The sequence below is a fragment of the Oncorhynchus kisutch genome, linkage group LG9, assembly GCF_002021735.2.
Source record: "Oncorhynchus kisutch isolate 150728-3 linkage group LG9, Okis_V2, whole genome shotgun sequence".
NCBI classification, from domain to species: domain Eukaryota; kingdom Metazoa; phylum Chordata; class Actinopteri; order Salmoniformes; family Salmonidae; genus Oncorhynchus; species Oncorhynchus kisutch.
In genome coordinates, this window is record NC_034182.2 from 40,830,397 (window position 1) to 40,842,643 (window position 12,247).

A 12,247-nucleotide genomic window follows, 5' to 3' on the forward strand; every position below is an offset into this window, starting at 1 on the left:
GCCAGGTCGCAGTTGTAAACGAGATCTTGTTCTCAACTAGCCTAAAGGTGAAATAAAATAAAAGATTTCCACTGGTCTAATCTCCATCGCTCGTGTTTCTTGGCCCAAGCAAGTCTCTTCTTCTTATTGCTGTCCTTTAGTAGTGGTTTCTTTGCAGCAATTCGACCCTGAAGGCCTGATTCACGCAGTCTCCTCTGAACAGTTCAGATGTGTCTGTTACTTGAACTCTGTGAAGCATTTAATTGGGCTGCAATCTGAGGTGCAGTTATCTCTAATGAATGTATCCTCTGCAGCAGAGGTAACTCTTGGTCTTCCTTTCCTGTGGCGGTCCTCATGAGAGCCAGGTAACTCTAATGAACGTATCCTCTGCAGCAGAGGTAACTCTGGGTCTTCCTTTCCTGTGGCGGTCCTCATGAGAGCCAGTTCCATCATAGTGCTTGATTGTTTTTGCGACGACACTTGAAGAAATGTATTGAAATATTCCATATTGACTGACCTTCATGTCTTAAAGTAATGATGGACTGTCGTTTCTCTTTGCTTATTTGAGCTGATCTTGCCATAATATGGACTTAGTCTTTTACCAAATAGGGCTATCTTCTGTATACCCCCCTACCTTGTCACAACACAACTGATTGGCTCAAACGCATTAACAAGGAAAGAAATTCCACGAATGAACTTTTAACAAGGCACACCTGTTAATTGAAATGCATTCCAGGTGACTACCTCATGTAACTGGTTGAGAGAATGCCAAGATGTCATCAAGGCAACGGGTGGCAACTTTAAAGAAGCTAAAATATATGTCGATTTGTTTAATAATTTTTTGGGTTACTACATGTGTTATTTCGTAGTTTTAATGTCTGATGAGGAGGTGTGTCCAAACATTTGACTGGTACTGTATATTTTGTTACACAGTATGTTGTGTTGTTTTTGTGCAAATACTCATGCAAAAATAGTGTTGGTAACCGATGATACTATTTGAAAAGGCATTGCTGCTATCCAAAATAGTCCCTTTTATTTTCATTCAAATCAGAGTCATTTCTTTGTTACAAAGATCATAGATTGACTTAATGCTGTCATTAGACAGTGTTTGGAAACTACTGTGATTATAATTGTTTTTAACAGGAATGACAGAGAAGCTATACTGCAAAGCGTAAAACCTAACACACACAGCAAGCGTAATTAAAATGTCTACATTTCTAGAACAACATTTTACATGAAAAGACTCCTTCAATTCCACAAAGCTCAACGAAACACAATGGAAATTAACAGCGTGACAGTCAGGAGGAACAAAAACACCATGGTAACAAGACAACGGAGGACAAAAACATATTATAAAGCTACAGCAATTATTGCGATATGTGTTCTGACACAAAGGCAGAGGACACTGGGGCCCGAGTGGCCCCGAAACAAAGTCTGTCACCAGCGGCATGGGGGCTGCATGGCTCCCTCCCTTGGTCCCTGGGGGTCAAAGTTCACTGTGTATGCCCCGCTGCCTCAGCGCCGGCTGACAGGACACGGGAGTCTGAAGCTCCATGACGTACTGGCATTTGCTGGGCTCCTTTACCGATCTCAAGGCTGTCTCTGTCCCACATATCAACATGACCTAGAAAAACAAACGAGGCAATGGAGGGAGATAGTCACGGAGAAGAAGTGAATAGAAGAGAGAGACATTGTTAAGTCAAGAGGCTTGTCGTTTGCCTCTCGTAAAAGGACTGTGTGGAGAAGCACCAGATATGTGGCATAACTGTTGTGTATTTTAAGAAGCTTTACATTTGTGTCTCTACACATTCGTTGTATGAATGTTGTTGTTGTTGACATAGAATTACTGTTGTGATACCGTGGTAGAATAAGAGGAACTAATGATCAAATTAGGCCCAACACTTAAATTGTAGTTCGTTCAGAATTCTTTTTTTCAACAACACATTCAGACACACACAAATTACGCTACCACTTTACTCGACACCCAGCGTCATAACCATGCCATAATATGTCATAACGGCTGTTATAACAGCTGTCATGACCCATAAATTGTGTTATTTTACAGCTGGTTATGACACCTACATAAGAGTGTCAAAACACACAAAACCGACCACACGAGGCAGAACCTTCCAGAACCTTCCATTACACCATAGGCTAGGTGTCAACAGTGTGTTCATGTTGTATTTTCTGAAATGGGACCACAGTAAATGACAGTACTAATGTTTTGGTTGCGATAGGTTTCATCATTGACCCACCGTCACGACACCGTGATTTTAGGACTTCTATAACCTCTTTTATACATCGTGTGTGTTTTGAGCTACAGACTTCCCGAGTCGTACCTTTGGATTCGTCTATTTTCCTCCGCATTAGTCTGAGTAACGGGGGGGGGGGGGGGGGGCTGCGCTAGAGTGGTGTTAGTGAGACAAAGGAGGATCCTGGGAATGTTAACGAAAACACCCGTAGAGTCTGACCGGTTTCAGCCACACACTAATTAAAACCATCTAAGAAAAGCTGAGACTCTCACGAACACGTTTTGCTCTATGACCTCACAAGCTACAGAAGAGTTATTAACATAAGAGGTTCTTCTACATAGACTATAGGAAATCCCAGGACATAGTGTCTATAATACTGTAAGGGGTTCTTCTACATAGACTATAGGAAATCCCAGGTCATAGTGTCTATAATAGTGTAAGGGGTTCTTCTACATAGACTATAGGAAATCCCAGGTCATAGTGTCTATAATACTGTAAGGGGTTCTTCTACATAGACTATAGGAAATCCCAGGTCATAGTGTCTATAATACTGTAAGGGGTTCTTCTACATAGACTATAGGAAATCCCAGGTCATAGTGTCTATAATACTGTAAGGGATTCTTCTACATAGATCATAGGAAATCCCAGAACATAGTGTCTATAATACTGTAAGGGGTTCTTCTACATAGATCATAGGACATCCCAGGTCATAGTGTCTATAATACTGTAAGGGGTTCTTCTACATAGAAGATCATAGGACATTCCAGGACATAGTGTCTATTATACTGAAAGGGGTTCTTCTACATAGACTATAGGAAATCCCAGAACATAGTGTCTATAATACTATAAGGGGTTCTTCTACATAGATCATAGGACATCCCAGGTCATAGTGTCTATAATACTGTAAGGGGTTCTTCTACATAGAAGATCATAGGACATCCCAGGTCATAGTGTCTATAATACTGTAAGGGGTTCTTCTACATAGATCATAGTAAATCCCAGGTCATAGTGTCTATAATACTGTAAGGGGTTCTTCTACACAGATCATAGGACATTCCAGGTCATAGTGTCTATAATACTGTAAGGGGTTCTTCTACATAGACCATAGTATATCCCAGGTCATAGTGTCTATAATACTGTAAGAAGGTCTTCTACATAGATCATAGGACATCCCAGGTCATAGTGTCTATAATACTGTAAGGGGTTAATCTAGAAGACCATAGGACATCCCATGTCATAGTGTCTATAATACTGTAAGGGGTTAATCTAGAAGACCATAGGACATCCCAGGTCATAGTGTCTATAATACTGTAAGGGGTTAATCTAGAAGACCATAGGACATCCCAGGTCATAGTGTCTATAATACTATAAGGGGTTCTTCTACATAGACCATAGTAAATCCCAGGTCATAGTGTCTATAATACTGTAAGTGGTTCTTCTACATAGATCATAGTAAATCCCAGGTCATAGTGTCTATAATACTAGAATAAGCTCACATAGTTTCTGTCACTGACTAGTTGGATATTAATTTCCCAGTAATCAAATCATTTCTGTACATACAGATCTGTACATAGATCTGTACATAGATCTGTACATAGATCTGTACATAGATCTGTACATAGATCTGTACATAGATCTGTACATAGATCTGTACATACATATATATATTCATATATATTCATTTTAAAAATCAGGTGTATGCTTTGGCAGACCTTGTTTTTCTATTGTTTTTCTAACCTCCAGCTGTTTACATGAAATAGTTTTTCATACTTGTAGCCCAGGTTATCCTGAAAAGAACACGGTCAAACACGTCACTGTGAGGCTAAATGTAAAGGGCTGGACATGCAGATCAATTAAAGTCGGAGAAGTGAAAAGCAGAGTCCCGGGGACTGATGGGGTTTGTCCTTTCTCACACGGTTCCAACAACTCCGGTGGATGTGTGACCAGGCCAGTGTAGCCCGGCTCGGCTCACTTGTGGGGAAAGGATATTGTGCTTCATCTATAGTATACTGCCATTGTCAGAGAAGTAAAAAGGAGCAGGGGAACCATGTATCTGAGTGTTGTCTAGGGGGTGTACTAATTAGCTCAGTGCTTCCAGATACCTTTTCACACATCCATTTCACAAATGTTCAGAATTGGGGCTATTTATATATTTATACACACACACTGCTCAAAAAAATAAAGGGGACACTTAAACAACACAATGTAACTCCAAGTCAATCACACTTCTGTGAAATCAAACTGTCCACTTAGGAAGCAACACTGATTGACAATACATTTCCCATGCTGTTGTGCAAATGGAATAGACAAACAGGTGGAAATTATAGGCAATGAGCAAGACCCCCCCAATAAAGGAGTGGTTCTGCAGGTGATAACCACAGACCACTTCTCAGTTCCTATGCTTCCTGGCTCATGTTTTGGTCACTTTTGAATGCTGGCAGTGCTTTCACTCTAGTGGTAGCATGAGACGGAGTCTACAACCCACACAAGTGGCTCAGGTAGTGCAGCTCATCCAGGATGGCACATCAATGCGAGCTGTGGCAAGAAGGTTTGCTGTGTCTGTCAGCGTAGTGTCCAGAGCATGGAGGCGCTACCAGGAGACAGGCCAGTACATCAGGAGACGTGGAGGAGGCCGTAGGAGGACAACAACCCAGCAGCAGGACCGCTACCTCTACCTTTGTGCAAGGAGGAGCAGGAGGAGCACTGCCAGAGCCCTGCAAAATGACCTCCAGCAGGCCACAAATGTGCATGTGTCTGCTCAAATGATCAGAAACAGACTCCATGAGGGTGGTATGAGGGCCCGATGTCCACAGGTGGGGGTTGTGCTTACAGCTCAACACCGTGCAGGATGTTTGGCATTTGCCAGAGAACACCAAGATTGGCAAATTCGCCACTGGCGCCCTGTGCTCTTCACAGATGAAAGCAGGTTCACACTGAGCACATGTGACAGACGTGCCAGTCTGGACACGCCGTGGAGAACGTTCTGCTGCCTGCAACATCCTCCAGCATGACCGGTTTGGCGATGGGTCAGTCATGGTGTGGGGGGGCCGCACAGCCCTCCATGTGCTCGCCAGAGGTAGCCTGGCTGCCATTAGGTGCCGAGATGAGATCCTCAGACCCCTTGTGAGACCATATGCTGGTGCGGTTGGCCCTGGGTTCCTCCTAATGCAAGACAATGCTAGACCTCATGTGGCTGGAGTGTGTCAGCAGTTCCTGCAAGAGGAAAGCATTGATGCTATGGAATGGCCCGCCCTTTCCCCAGTCCTGAATCCAATTGAGCACATCTGGGACATCATGTCTCGCTCCATCCACCAACGCCACGTTGCACCACAGACTGTCCAGGAGTTGGCGGATGCTTTAGTCCAGGTCTGGGAGGAGATCCACCTCATCAGGAGCATGCCCAGGCGTTGTTGGGAGGTCATACAGGCACGTGGAGGCCACACACATTACTGAGCCTCATTTTGACTTGTTTTAAGGACGTTACATCAAAGTTGGATCAGCATGTAGTGTGGTTTTCCACTTTAATTTTGAGTGTGACTCCAAATCCAGACCTCCATGGGTTGATAAATTTGATTTCCATTGATAATTTTTGTGTGATTTTGTTGTCAGCACATTCAACTATGTAAAGAAAAAAGTATTTAATAAGAATATTTCATTCATTCAGATCTAGGATGTGTTATTTTAGTGTTCCCTTTATTTTTTTGAGCAGTGTATATATATATATATGGTATATCTACAATATAATCCAGTTAGAGACCAAATCCACGGTCCATAACACACACATTAGCCCGAGCCTTTTGAATCTAATTAATAAACACTACGTCTGACCCTTCCAGTCTTTTAACAGGCACACCGCACGGGTCCCTTTGGCTTTGAATTAGTTTCATACCCGGCATTGAAACAATGCCGTCCACTGCCCGCATTACCATTCTCCCGCTTAAGGGGTAGAGAAGCCTCTTTTCACCGAGGTAAAAGAGCAAAGCCGGCTTCAGCATTTCAAATATAATGAGGGAAGACTTCTTCTTCTTCTTCTTCTTCTTCTTCTCGCGGAGACTTCATTTATGCCGTATGCACAGGTTTTGGAAAAGGGAGTGTTATCAAAGGAATTCAATTGAGGCTTTTCAAAGGGCCTCTGGATGGTAGGAACATATATTTACAGATGATTGGAAACCATTTAAACTGTTGAAGGGGTTGGGGGGGGGGGGGGGGGACACTGTAAAAAATTAGATGATTAAACATGCTACATTTTTAATTGAACAAATTCCTGCTGTTAGAGACGAGACATGGTGAACTCTGTGAGAGAGAGAGTGTGAAGTGACTGGAGACATGGTGAACTCTGTGAGAGTGAAGTGACTGGAGACATGGTGAACTCTGTGAGAGAGAGAGAGTGAAGTGACTGGAGACATGGTGAACTCTGTGAGAGTGAAGTGACTGGAGACATGGTGAACTCTGTGAGAGTGAAGTGACTGGAGACATGGTGAACTCTGTGACAGTGAAGTGACTGGAGACATGGTGAACTCTGTGAGAGTGAAGTGACTGGAGACATGGTGAACTCTGTGAGAGTGAAGTGACTGGAGACATGGTGAACTCTGTGAGAGTGAAGTGACTGGAGACATGGTGAACTCTGTGAGAGTGAAGTGACTGGAGACATTGTGAACTCTGTGAGAGAGAGAGAGTGAAGTGACTGGAGACATTGTGAACTCTGTGAGAGAGAGAGTGACTGGAGACATTGTGAACTCTGTGAGAGAGAGAAGTGACTGGAGACATTGTGAACTCTGTGAGAGAGAGAGTGAAGTGACTGGAGACATTGTGAACTCTGTGAGAGAGAGAAGTGACTGGAGACATTGTGAACTCTGTGAGAGAGAGAGAGTGAAGTGACTGGAGACATTGTGAACTCTGTGAGAGACAGAGAGAGTGAAGTGACTGGAGACATTGTGAACTCTGAGAGAGAGAGAGAGAGTGACTGGAGACATTGTGAACTCTGAGAGAGAGCGAGTGAAGTGACTGGAGACATTGTGAACTCTGTGAGAGAGAGAAGTGACTGGAGACATTGTGAACTCTGTGAGAGAGAGAGTGAAGTGACTGGAGACATTGTGAACTCTGTGAGAGAGAGAAGTGACTGGAGACATTGTGAACTCTGTGAGAGAGAGAGTGAAGTGACTGGAGACATTGTGAACTCTGTGAGAGAGAGAAGTGACTGGAGACATTGTGAACTCTGTGAGAGAGAGAAGTGACTGGAGACATTGTGAACTCTGTGAGAGAGAGAGTGAAGTGACTGGAGACATTGTGAACTCTGTGAGAGAGAGAAGTGACTGGAGACATTGTGAACTCTGTGAGAGAGAGAGTGAAGTGACTGGAGACATTGTGAACTCTGTGAGAGACAGAGAGAGTGAAGTGACTGGAGACATTGTGAACTCTGTGAGATAGAGAGAGAGAGAGAGTGACTGGAGACATTGTGAACTCTGAGAGAGAGCGAGTGAAGTGACTGGAGACATTGTGAACTCTGTGAGAGAGAGAGAGTGACTGGAGACATTGTGAACTCTGTGAGAGAGAGAGTGAAGTGACTGGAGACATTGTGAACTCTGTGAGAGAGAGAAGTGACTGGAGACATTGTGAACTCTGTGAGAGAGAGAGAGTGAAGTGACTGGAGACATTGTGAACTCTGTGAGAGAGAGAGTGACTGGAGACATTGTGAACTCTGTGAGAGAGTGACGTGACTGGAGACATTGTGAACTCTGTGAGAGAGTGAAGTGACTGGAGACATTGTGAACTCTGTGAGAGAGTGAAGTGACTGGAGACATTGTGAACTCTGTGAGAGAGTGAAGTGACTGGAGACATTGTGAACTCTGAGAGAGAGAGTGAAGTGACTGGAGACATTGTGAACTCTGTGAGAGAGAGAAGTGACTGGAGACATTGTGAACTCTGTGAGAGAGAGAGAGTGAAGTGACTGGAGACATTGTGAACTCTGTGAGAGAGAGAGTGACTGGAGACATTGTGAACTCTGTGAGAGAGTGAAGTGACTGGAGACATTGTGAACTCTGTGAGAGAGAGAAGTGACTGGAAACATTGTGAACTCTGTGAGAGAGAGAGAGTGAAGTGACTGGAGACATTGTGAACTCTGTGAGAGAGAGAGAGAGTGAAGTGACTGGAGACATTGTGAACTCTGTGAGAGACAGAGAGAGTGAAGTGACTGGAGACATTGTGAACTCTGTGAGAGAGAGAAGTGACTGGAGACATTGTGAACTCTGTGAGAGAGAGAGAGAGAGAGTGAAGTGACTGGAGACATTGTGAACTCTGTGAGAGACAGAGAGAGTGAAGTGACTGGAGACATTGTGAACTCTGTGAGAGAGAGAGAGAGAGTGAAGTGACTGGAGACATTGTGAACTCTGTGAGAGAGAGAGAGTGAAGTGACTGGGCGGACAGAGAAATGTAGGTGAAGAGTACGTCTGCTACTGTCTTCAGCCCTGTTTTTGTTTCACTTTTTATGGGACTTCAGTCATCGGTGGTTTCACAAAGTGTCTTTCTACTATTGAATAGTGTACAACGATAACATGAGGATGAAAATGGCACCTATCGCTGTCTGTCTATCTGCCTGTCTGTGTCTTCCTACCTCGTCTGTCTGCCTGCCTGTCTGTCTGTCTGTCTGTGTCTACCTACCTCTTTGTATGTCTATCTGACTGTCTGTGTCTTCCTACGTCGTCTGCCTGCCTGCCTGCCTGTCTGCCTGCCTGTCTGTCTGTCTGCCTGTCTGTGTCTTCCTACCTCTTTGTCTGTCTGTCTGCCTGTATGTCTGTCTTCCTGTCTTTCTGCCTGTCTGTCTGTCTGTCTGCCTATCTGTGTCTTCCTACCTCTTTGTCTCTGTCTTTCTGCCTTTCTGTGTCTTCCTACCTCTGTCTGTCTGCCTGCATGTCTGTCTTCCTACGTCGTCTGTCTGTCTGTCTGTCTGTCTGTCTGTCTGCATGCATGTCTGTCTGCATGTCTGTCTGCCTGCATGTCTGTCTTCCTACGTCGTCTGTCTGTCTGTCTGTCTGTCTGCCTGCCTGCATGTCTGTCTGCCTGCATGTCTGTCTTCCTACGTCGTCTGCCTGTCTGTCTGTCTGTCTGCGTGTCTGTCTGTCGGTCTGCCTATCCATGTCTTCCTACCTCTTTGCCTGCCTGCCTGCCTATCTGTGTCTTCCTACCTCTTTGTCTCTGTCTTTCTGCCTGTCTGTGTCTTCCTACCTCTGTCTGTCTGTCTGCCTGCCTGCATGTCTGTCTTCCTACGTCGTCTGCCTGTGTGTCTGTCTGTCTGCCTGCCTGTCTGTGTCTGTCTGTCTGTCTGCCTGTCTGTGTCTTCCTACGTCGTCTGCCTGCCTGCCTGTCTGTCTGTGTCTTCCTACCTCTTTGTCTGTCTATCTGCCTGTATGTCTGTCTTCCTGTCTACCTGCCTGTCTGTGTCTTCCTACCTCGTCTGTCTATCTATCTGTCTGTCTGTCTGCCTGTCTGTGTCTTCCTACCTCGTCTGTCTGTCTGTCTGCCTATCCATGTCTTCCTACCTCTTTGTCTGCCTGCGTGCCTGTCTGTCTGTCTGTCTGCCTGTCTGTGTCTTCCTACCTCTTTGTCTGTCTGTCTGTCTTCCTGTCTTTCTGCCTGTCTGTCTGCCTATCTGTGTCTTCCTACCTCTTTGTTTGTCTTTCTGCCTGTCTGTGTCTTCCTACCTCTGTCTGTCTGCCTGCATGTCTGTCTTCCTACGCCGTCTGTCTGTCTGTCTGTCTGTCTGTCTGTCTGTGTCTTCCTACCTCTTTATCTCTGTCTTTCTGCCTGTCTGTGTCTTCCTACCTCTGTCTGTCTGCCTGCATGTCTGTCTTCCTACATCGTCTGCCTGCCTGCCTGTCTGTCTGTGTCTTCCTACCTCTTTGTCTGTCTGTCTTCCTGTCTACCTGCCTGTCTGTGTCTTCCTACCTCGTCTATCTATCTATCTATCTATCTATCTATCTATCTATCTATCTATCTATCTATCTATCTATCTATCTATCTATCTATCTATCTATCTATCTATCTATCTATCTATCTATCTATCTATCTATCTATCTGTCTGCCTGTCTGTCTGCCTGTCTGTGTCTTCCTACCTCATCTGTCTTCCTGTCTATCTGCCTGTCTGTGTCTTCCTACCTCGTCTGTCTGTCTGTCTGTCTGTCTGTCTGTCTGTCTGTCTGTCTGTCTGTCTGTCTGTCTGTCTGTCTGTCTGTCTGTCTGTCTGTCTGTCTGTCTGCCTGCCTGCCTGTGTCTTCCTACCTCATCTGTCTGTCTGCCTGTCTGTGTCTTCCTACCTCGTCTGTCTGTCTGTCTGTCTGTCTGCCTATCTGTGTCTTCCTACCTCTTTGTCTCTGTCTTTCTGCCTGTCTGTGTCTTCCAACCTCTGTCTGTCTGTCTGCATGTCTGTCTTCCTACGTCGTCTGCCTGTCTGTCTGTCTGTGTGTCTGTCTGTCTGTCTGTCTGCCTGCCTGTCTGTGTCTGTCTGTCTGTCTGTCTGTCTGTCTGTGTCTTCCTACGTCGTCTGCCTGCCTGCCTGTCTGTGTCTTCCTACCTCTTTGTCTGTCTATCTGCCTGTATGTCTGTCTTCCTGTCTACCTGCCTGTCTGTGTCTTCCTACCTCGTCTGCCTGCCTGTCTGTCTGTGTCTTCCTACCTCTTTGTCTGTCTATCTGCTTGTATGTATGTCTGTCTGTCTGTCTGTCTGCCTGTCTGTGTCTTCCTACCTCTTTGTCTGCCTGCGTGCCTGTCTGTCTGTCTGTCTGTCTGTCTGTCTGTCTGTCTGCCTGTCTGTGTCTTCCTACCTCTTTGTCTGTCTGTCTGCCTGTCTGTGTCTTCCTACCTCTTTGTCTGTCTGTCTTTCTGCCTGTCTGTCTGCCTATCTGTGTCTTCCTACCTCTTTGTCTCTGTCTTTCTGCCTGTCTGTGTCTTCCTACCTCTGTCTGTCTTCCTACGTCGTCTGCCTGTCTGTCTGTCTGTGTCTTCCTACCTCTTTATCTCTGTCTTTCTGCCTGTCTGTGTCTTCCTACATCGTCTGCCTGCCTGTCTGTCTGTCTGTCTGTCTGTCTGTCTGTGTCTTCCTACCTCTTTGTCTGTCTGTCTTCCTGTCTACCTGCCTGTCTGTGTCTTCCTACCTCGTCTATCTATCTATCTATCTATCTATCTATCTACCTCGTCTATCTATCTGTCTGTCTGTCTGTCTGTCTGTCTGTCTGTCTGTCTGTCTGTCTGTCTGTCTGTCTGTCTGTCTGTCTGTCTGTCTGTCTGTCTGTCTGTCTGTCTGTCTGTCTGTCTGTCTGCCTGCCTATCTGTGTCTTCCTACCTCTTTGTCTGTCTGTCTTCCTGTCTACCTGCCTGTCTGTGTCTTCCTACCTCGTCTATCTATCTATCTATCTATCTATCTATCTATCTATCTATCTATCTATCTATCTATCTATCTATCTATCTATCTATCTATCTATCTATCTATATATCTCTGTGAGAGAGAGAGAGTGAAGTGACTGGAGACATTGTGAACTCTGTGAGAGAGAGAGTGACTGGAGACATTGTGAACTCTGTGAGAGAGTGAAGTGACTGGAGACATTGTGAACTCTGTGAGAGAGAGAGAGAGTGAAGTGACTGGAGACATTGTGAACTCTGTGAGAGACAGAGAGAGTGAAGTGACTGGAGACATTGTGAACTCTGTGAGAGAGAGAAGTGACTGGAGACATTGTGAACTCTGTGAGAGAGAGAGAGAGAGAGTGAAGTGACTGGAGACATTGTGAACTCTGTGAGAGACAGAGAGAGTGAAGTGACTGGAGACATTGTGAACTCTGTGAGAGAGAGAGAGAGAGTGAAGTGACTGGAGACATTGTGAACTCTGTGAGAGAGAGAGAGTGAAGTGACTGGGCGGACAGAGAAATGTAGGTGAAGAGTACGTCTGCTACTGTCTTCAGCCCTGTTTTTGTTTCACTTTTTATGGGACTTCAGTCATCGGTGGTTTCACAAAGTGTCTTTCTACTATTG

The 12,247-nt window shown here is 45.1% G+C and overlaps 1 protein-coding gene across 3 annotated transcripts in view; it reads right to left on the bottom strand.

The window, feature by feature from the left end:
* Nucleotides 1-955: 955 nt before the first annotated feature.
* LOC109897150 (glucosidase 2 subunit beta) overlaps nucleotides 956-12,247 on the bottom strand; it is a 293,964-nt gene continuing 282,672 nt past the window's right edge. For all 3 annotated transcript variants that reach the window (XM_031832600.1, XM_031832599.1, XM_031832598.1), the window contains one exon: nucleotides 956-1,603. In XM_031832600.1, the coding sequence (XP_031688460.1) occupies nucleotides 1,466-1,603 (138 nt within the window). In that variant the 3' untranslated portion in view covers nucleotides 956-1,465. The remainder of the gene's footprint in view (nucleotides 1,604-12,247) is intronic.